Consider the following 6,052-nt stretch of genomic DNA (forward strand, 5'->3'; position numbering starts at 1 on the left):
GCGTTTCTATCCTTACTGCTTAGTTTATCCCAGGGGCAAACCTGCAGCAACAAGTGCCTGTTGGCTTGAGGAGGGTATTTGGGAGAAGGAAGGGGTGGGAACTTTAAGGAGTTTAGATTCAAGAATCAAGGGGAGGACAGAAGAGAAGACAGAGTTCAGGAGAGAGACTCCGGACCTGTGATCCTGGTTCCCCTGCTTGGCCCTTAGGAAATCCTCCAGAGGAGCGGAGTGCTGTGGCTTTAACTGATTCCGGCACTGTCAGTGAATCTGCTCTGCTGAAAGAGTTATCCTCTGGCTCCTGTGTTGGGCCTCCCCCTCCTCTCAGCTCCCCAAACCCTTCTCAGCCACTGTGATGGGATAATTAGATGCGAGAGCTCAGCACAGATGATGCTCCAGTTGCTTAGCAACTAATGGTTTCCATGGAGACTGCAAAGCACAGCCTCCAGAGCAGCCAGTGAGCAGCTCGGCAGGGCAGGGAGAAGACGCAACTCTGCTCCTCCAGAAACCTGGGGAGGGTTCGGGTGGGGAAGGTGAGGGGGGAGATTGGAGGGAGATGGGAGGGCTTAAAGGCACAGGGCCCTCATATCCCTCTAAAATGTGACCAGAGATATGCCCTTTCCTGTCTTACTTTGTCTCACTCCTAATTTCAAATGGGACCTAAGACTGGACCAACACAATCTGCTCTGCAGTAAACTCATCCTCTCCTGATTCCTCCTTAGCCCAAATGAGGCTCATGCCTAAGCACCCTGCTATGTTGAGGTTTTGAGACACGCCAGGAAGATACCCTGACCTTGACGTCCCACCATTTAGCCCTCTTCCCCACCTCAAGTTCTCCTTTGTGTGCGGATCCTTCAGTGTGTAGAGTGGGGATAAGATCTCATCTAAAGGGGACAAAAGCCGTGGAGCAGGGCACACAGAAATCCATCCAAAGGCAGCCTGTGCTGGCAGCGTGAGAAAAACCTCTGTCCCACTTTCCATTGGAGGTGTGTGTGTGTGTGTGCATGTGTGTGTGTGCGTGCGTGCGTGTGTGTGTGCGTGTGCATGTGTGTGTGCGTGTGTGTGCATGTGCATGTGTGTGTGCGTGTGTGTGCGTGTGCATGTGTGTGCACTCATGTGTGAGCGTGTGTGTGTGCGTGTGTGCATGCGTGTGTGTGCGCGCGTGTGTGTGCGTGTGCGTGCGTGTGTGCGTGCGTGTGTGCACGTGTGTGACCTGTAAGCGCCTTGGAAATGCAGCTAGGAAACAGAGGGCTCCACAGGTAAAGGCTCCTGCCACCAAGCCTGAGGATCAGTGTTTCGATACCGAGAAACCACACTGTGAAAAGAGAGGCCCAGCTCCCACAAGCTGTCCTCTGCCCCCCACGTGTGCACTGTGGCACACGAGGGCCACACATACACAAGACAATAAGTGTCACTGTGGCACACGAGGGCACACACATACACAAGACGATAAGTGTAATTTTAAAATTGTTCAAGAGATGTAGTTTCAGCGCATGCCTTCAATCCCAGTACTTGGAAGGCAGAAGCAGGCGGATCTCCGTGAGTTCGAGGCCAGCCTGGACTACAAGAGCTAGTTCCAGGACAGGCACCAAAGCTACACAGAGAAATCCTGTCTCAAAAAACAAAAAAGAAAAAGAGCTGAGGGGGCTGGAGAGATGGCTCAGTGGTTAAGAGCATCGCCTGTTCTTCCAAAGGTTCTGAGTTCAATTCCCAGCAACCACATGGTGGCTCACAACCATCTGTAATGAGGTCTGGTGCCCTCTTCTGGCCTGGAGACATACACACAAACAGAATATTGTATACATAATAAATAAATATTAAAAAAAAAAAAAGAAAAAGAAAAAGAGCTGGGCGGTGATGGCACACACCTGTAATCCCAGCACTCGGGAGGCAGAGGCAGGCGGATCTCTGTGAGTTTGAGGCCAGCCTGGTCTACAAGAGCTAGTTCCAGGACAGGAACCAAAAAAGCTACGGAGAAACCCTGTCTCGAAAATCCCCCCCCCCAAAAAAAAAAAAAAAGAAAAAAGAAAGCAAAGAAATGTAGTTTCAAGCTTTACCTCAGGCCCACAGAATCAGAAGCTGTGTTTGAACCAAACCCCGATAACCCATAGCACAGTCAATTTGGAGACACTCTGGGAAGAGCCCCTCCCGCTCTCTGCCTGAGCCCCCAGGTTCTGTCTTTACTCTGTCCCCCTTATATCCTCGGCTTCACACCCACCCACCGTGGGGGATGGACATCATAGCAGCCCTTCACTAGTCCCGCTCTACCAGGACCCTGACCCTTTCTCTGGGATGAGTCCTCCAATCTGGAAAAGCCCACGCCCACCTGACCGTTTTCCAGGGACAACCTGTCTGAGTCTCAGGTTCCACACTGAGAAGGCAGCGCCACTTAAGATGGCTGTTGGGGGCATGCTGGGAGTGAGGGCATGCAGAGCCCCTGCCCAGCATTCTGAGCGGTTTGCTCTCCTCTCCTTCTGGCTGGCAAATTTACTTCTCTCATTTAGCCTGGGGTGGGAGACACCAGGAAACGGTGCTGGTCTTGTGTACTGTGGATGGGAACCCATGCCTCATGCACCTATCCACTGAGCTGCACCCCGGGGCCTCTCTCCTTGTCGCTGGCTCATTTTGACTTAAGGGTGTTTGTTGTTGTTCTAGTTGATTCGGGGGTCTTTTTTTTTTTTGGTTTTTTTCGAGACAGGGTTTCTCTGTGGGGGGTCTTTTTTTAAATTATTTATTATTTTAGTTTATTTGCATTGGGCGTGCATGTACGTCGGTGTGAGGGTGTCAGATCTTGAAGCTACAGACAGTTGTGAACAGTCATGTGGGTGCTGGGAATTGAACTCAGTCCCCTAGGAGAATACTGAGTTCTCTTAACCACTGAGCCATCTCTCTAGCCCTGATTTTTGTTTGGTTTTTCTTTCTCGAGACAAGATTTCTTTGCGTAGTCCTGGCTGTCCTGGAACTCACTCCGTAGACCAGGCTGGCCTCAAACTCAGAGATCCACCTGCCCCTGCCTCCAGAGTGCTGGGATTAAGGTATGCACCACTATACCCTGCTTGACTTGAGACAGGGTCTCACTGTGTAGCCCAGGCTGACCTGGAACTCAGGATCTGCCTGTCTCTTGTTTCCTGAGATTTTTCTTCTTTATTCTCCACCAGCGGAACCAATGTTTGCTGCCCAAGTCTATCTGTGTCTACACCAGAGCCCGACATCTGTGCTGGACTTCAGCATCGACCTCCTTGGAAGCTGTCTCTCACCTCCTTTGTCCCCACCCTCTGGAGAAATCAGAAGATTCCCACTGACACCCTCAACTTGTCTTGGGCCGGAGTCAACACTAGGAACTCTGGTTCTGCTATCCCCACCCTGCACACAATCTCCCTCTCTTCCCTTCTTACTAACCAGAGCCATTTCGATCCTTGGGGCTTTCCCTACAAACCAGGGCAACTTCAGAATCATGGCCCTCCTAGAAAGATCCCTGACTCCTTGGGGAGAAGCAGCCCCTATCACGGCTGTAGACACACATAGAGGAACTCTGCTTCAGACATGGACGTTCTCAGAAGAAGGAGTCATCCTCCCCTGCAGCTAGCTAAGCAGCCAGGACCCAGCCAGGGCATCCCCTTTTGGGCCTGAGGGCCAACTCCCAATCCTGAAAAACCTGTCTGGGGGCCCTCCCTGAGGCTACAGTGTCTGACAGGCAAGTTGGACTGGATTCCCACCCTGCAGCCCCTCCTACCCCAAGACAAAATCAGCCACCCTGGGGCAGGGCCTCATTGGCCTCAGGAAGCCCCAGCTCGGTCCAGGATCCAGCTCTCGGCGCAGTATGACCTCCACGCTGCCTGTCCAGACCTTGCCCTTGTTTCTGGGTCTCCTGACTGTCCTGGCTCCGGGGGCTGCAGGTCTCTGTTTCTGGGGGGAGTGAGGAGGGTTTTAAAGCTCTAGACAGGGAGCACTGTATCTTCCAGGACTCTCAAACTCGTAGCACTCGTAGCTGGCTGGGGTTGAGGACTAGCGATGGTAGTGAGCCGCTGACAAATTCCTAGGCTTCTTCCTGACCCAGGAGTAGAGAAGAATCCGCAGTTTGCCTGGGTGGGTGAGGTTGGGAACTGACTGGCTGCTAGAGTCTAGTCCGTCTCCCTGGCGGCTCAGCGTATCCACCATTTGCAGCTCAAGCCTGCCATCTGGTGGTCAGAGTCACAAGGGCCTGTCCTGACTGCGCCCTTTGTAAATGATCTGAGTTGAGAGTGAGTCTAACTCCATCTGCATTCCCTCTTGACTTTCCAACAGACTTCAACATCTCAAGCCTCTCTGGGCTGCTGTCTCCGGCGCTAACAGAAAGCTTGTTAGTTGCCTTGCCCCCATGTCACCTCACGGGAGGTAATGCCACACTGACGGTCCGGAGAGCCAACGACAGCAAAGGTCGGCTTCCCGGTACCTGTTTCGTCTTCCCCGTTAACCCGTTCTCCATGGCACTGCTAGACACTCGACCCTGCCTTTCGCTCCTATTTTCCCTTAGTGGTGGAATCAGTGTTCGTGGTGCCTCCATGCCGTGGGCGCAGGGAGCTGGTGAACGTGGTGGACAGTGGGGCTGGCTTCACCGTCACGCGGCTCAGCGCATATCAAGTGACAAACCTAACCCCAGGAACTAAATACTAGTAGGTACCAGATGCACACATGTGGGACACAGAAAGAGAAGCTGGGGGATGCTGGTAAGCATGAGGAAGAGGGCACAGCTAAAGGGTACGGAATGTGAGCCTCCACCCCAGGAGGGCGCAGTTGGGGGGAGCATAACTATGGAGATGGGGGCTGGAACCGCTCCTCGCAAATGCCAGATTCCTACCGGAATCTCTGCTTTCTCCCAACTCCCACCTCTAAAGCATTTCCTACCGGGTGCAGAAGGGGACGACCACCGAGTCCAGCCCAGAAACCCCTATGTCTACGCTTCCTCGTAAGTCAAATGCCTACCCCTCTCACATCTCAAGCGTCTACACACCTGAGCGCTGGGCTTTATCCCCTAGGGCAGGCTGTTTTCAGAGGACTCTCGCTCTCTCTGGCCACCTCCTGTTCACCCATCTGCTGAGGAGGAACGGTGTTCTAGGAAAATCTCCTTGGTGACCCCTAGGGGTTGCTGGGAGAGGCCATAGCTGTTGCTGCCCTGCTGGCTGGTTGGCTGGCCAGGCTAAGCAGTGAGCCCTGCTAGGGACCCCTCCAACCCACTAAGGTTTTCTCTTCTGCAGGAAGGAATATGGAATCTATCGAGTTGGGGATGGCCCGGACGGGCGGCATGGTAGTCATCACAGTGCTCCTGTCTGTGGCCATGTTCCTGTTGGTCGTGGGCCTCGTCATTGCCCTGGGCCTGGGTGCCCGAAAATGAGGAGGGCTCTCCTGCAGCACAGGCTCCTCCAAGTCCAGCCTGCCTTTTCCCAGGATTCAACTGGTTTTCTCCAGTGCCTTCTCTTCCCTCTCCCTGCCTCCCTCCACTAAGTCCTTTCCTAAGGGTCCCTCTCCCCGCTCAGCCTTCCAACACTCCCTGCCATGCCCTCATTGCCATCCTGTGAGAGCTGATTTTCCTCTTCCGTGGGCTTAGTTCTCACAATAAAGGCTGGCCCACCACGTCTGTGTGAGTTTCCCTTTGGTGGGTTCCCCTTATGCACATCTTATGGTACCAATGTCACTGACAGATGTCTGTCAGTTTCTCTAGCCCCAAGTCCCAGGATGACTTTCCCAGGAGGGAGGCAAGCAAGGAAGAAGGTAATGACAGACAGTTGAGGAGAGAGCACCAAGTCCCAGAACTGGCTGTGAGTTTTGCACCCTGCAGGTCACCCAAGCAGGACTCTGGGCTGGCCCAGAGGGGAGAGGCTGGACCACCACATGGGCTCGTGGCGAAGAAGCTGATAGAGCTGGGTGAAGTAGTGGAGAAAACACGAGGACAGGACAGGCACTGAATTTGAAGCATGGGTGAAGAACATGCTACAGAGTAAAGAACATGCTACAGCGTAAGGAACATGCTACAGCGTAAGGAACATGCTACAGGGGAAGGAACATGCTACAGCGTAAG

The 6,052-nt window shown here is 53.4% G+C and overlaps 1 protein-coding gene across 2 annotated transcripts; it reads left to right on the plus strand.

The window, feature by feature from the left end:
• The first annotated feature begins 3,817 nt into the window (after positions 1–3,817).
• On the plus strand, positions 3,818–5,479 carry Upk2 (uroplakin 2). Of its 2 annotated transcripts, none has more exons than XM_075967811.1 (5): positions 3,818–3,893; positions 4,282–4,413; positions 4,511–4,649; positions 4,872–4,946; positions 5,236–5,479. In XM_075967811.1, the coding sequence occupies exons 1-5, from the start codon at positions 3,818–3,820 to the stop codon at positions 5,366–5,368; spliced, it is 555 nt and encodes a 184-aa protein (XP_075823926.1). In that variant the 3' UTR covers positions 5,369–5,479. The 2 variants fall into 2 exon arrangements, with proteins under 2 accessions (XP_075823926.1, XP_075823925.1); XM_075967810.1 differs by having other exon boundaries at positions 4,872–4,942; positions 5,232–5,479.
• Positions 5,480–6,052: the final 573 nt, after the last annotated feature.

Source organism: Microtus pennsylvanicus, chromosome 3 (assembly GCF_037038515.1).
Source record: "Microtus pennsylvanicus isolate mMicPen1 chromosome 3, mMicPen1.hap1, whole genome shotgun sequence".
Taxonomy (NCBI): domain Eukaryota; kingdom Metazoa; phylum Chordata; class Mammalia; order Rodentia; family Cricetidae; genus Microtus; species Microtus pennsylvanicus.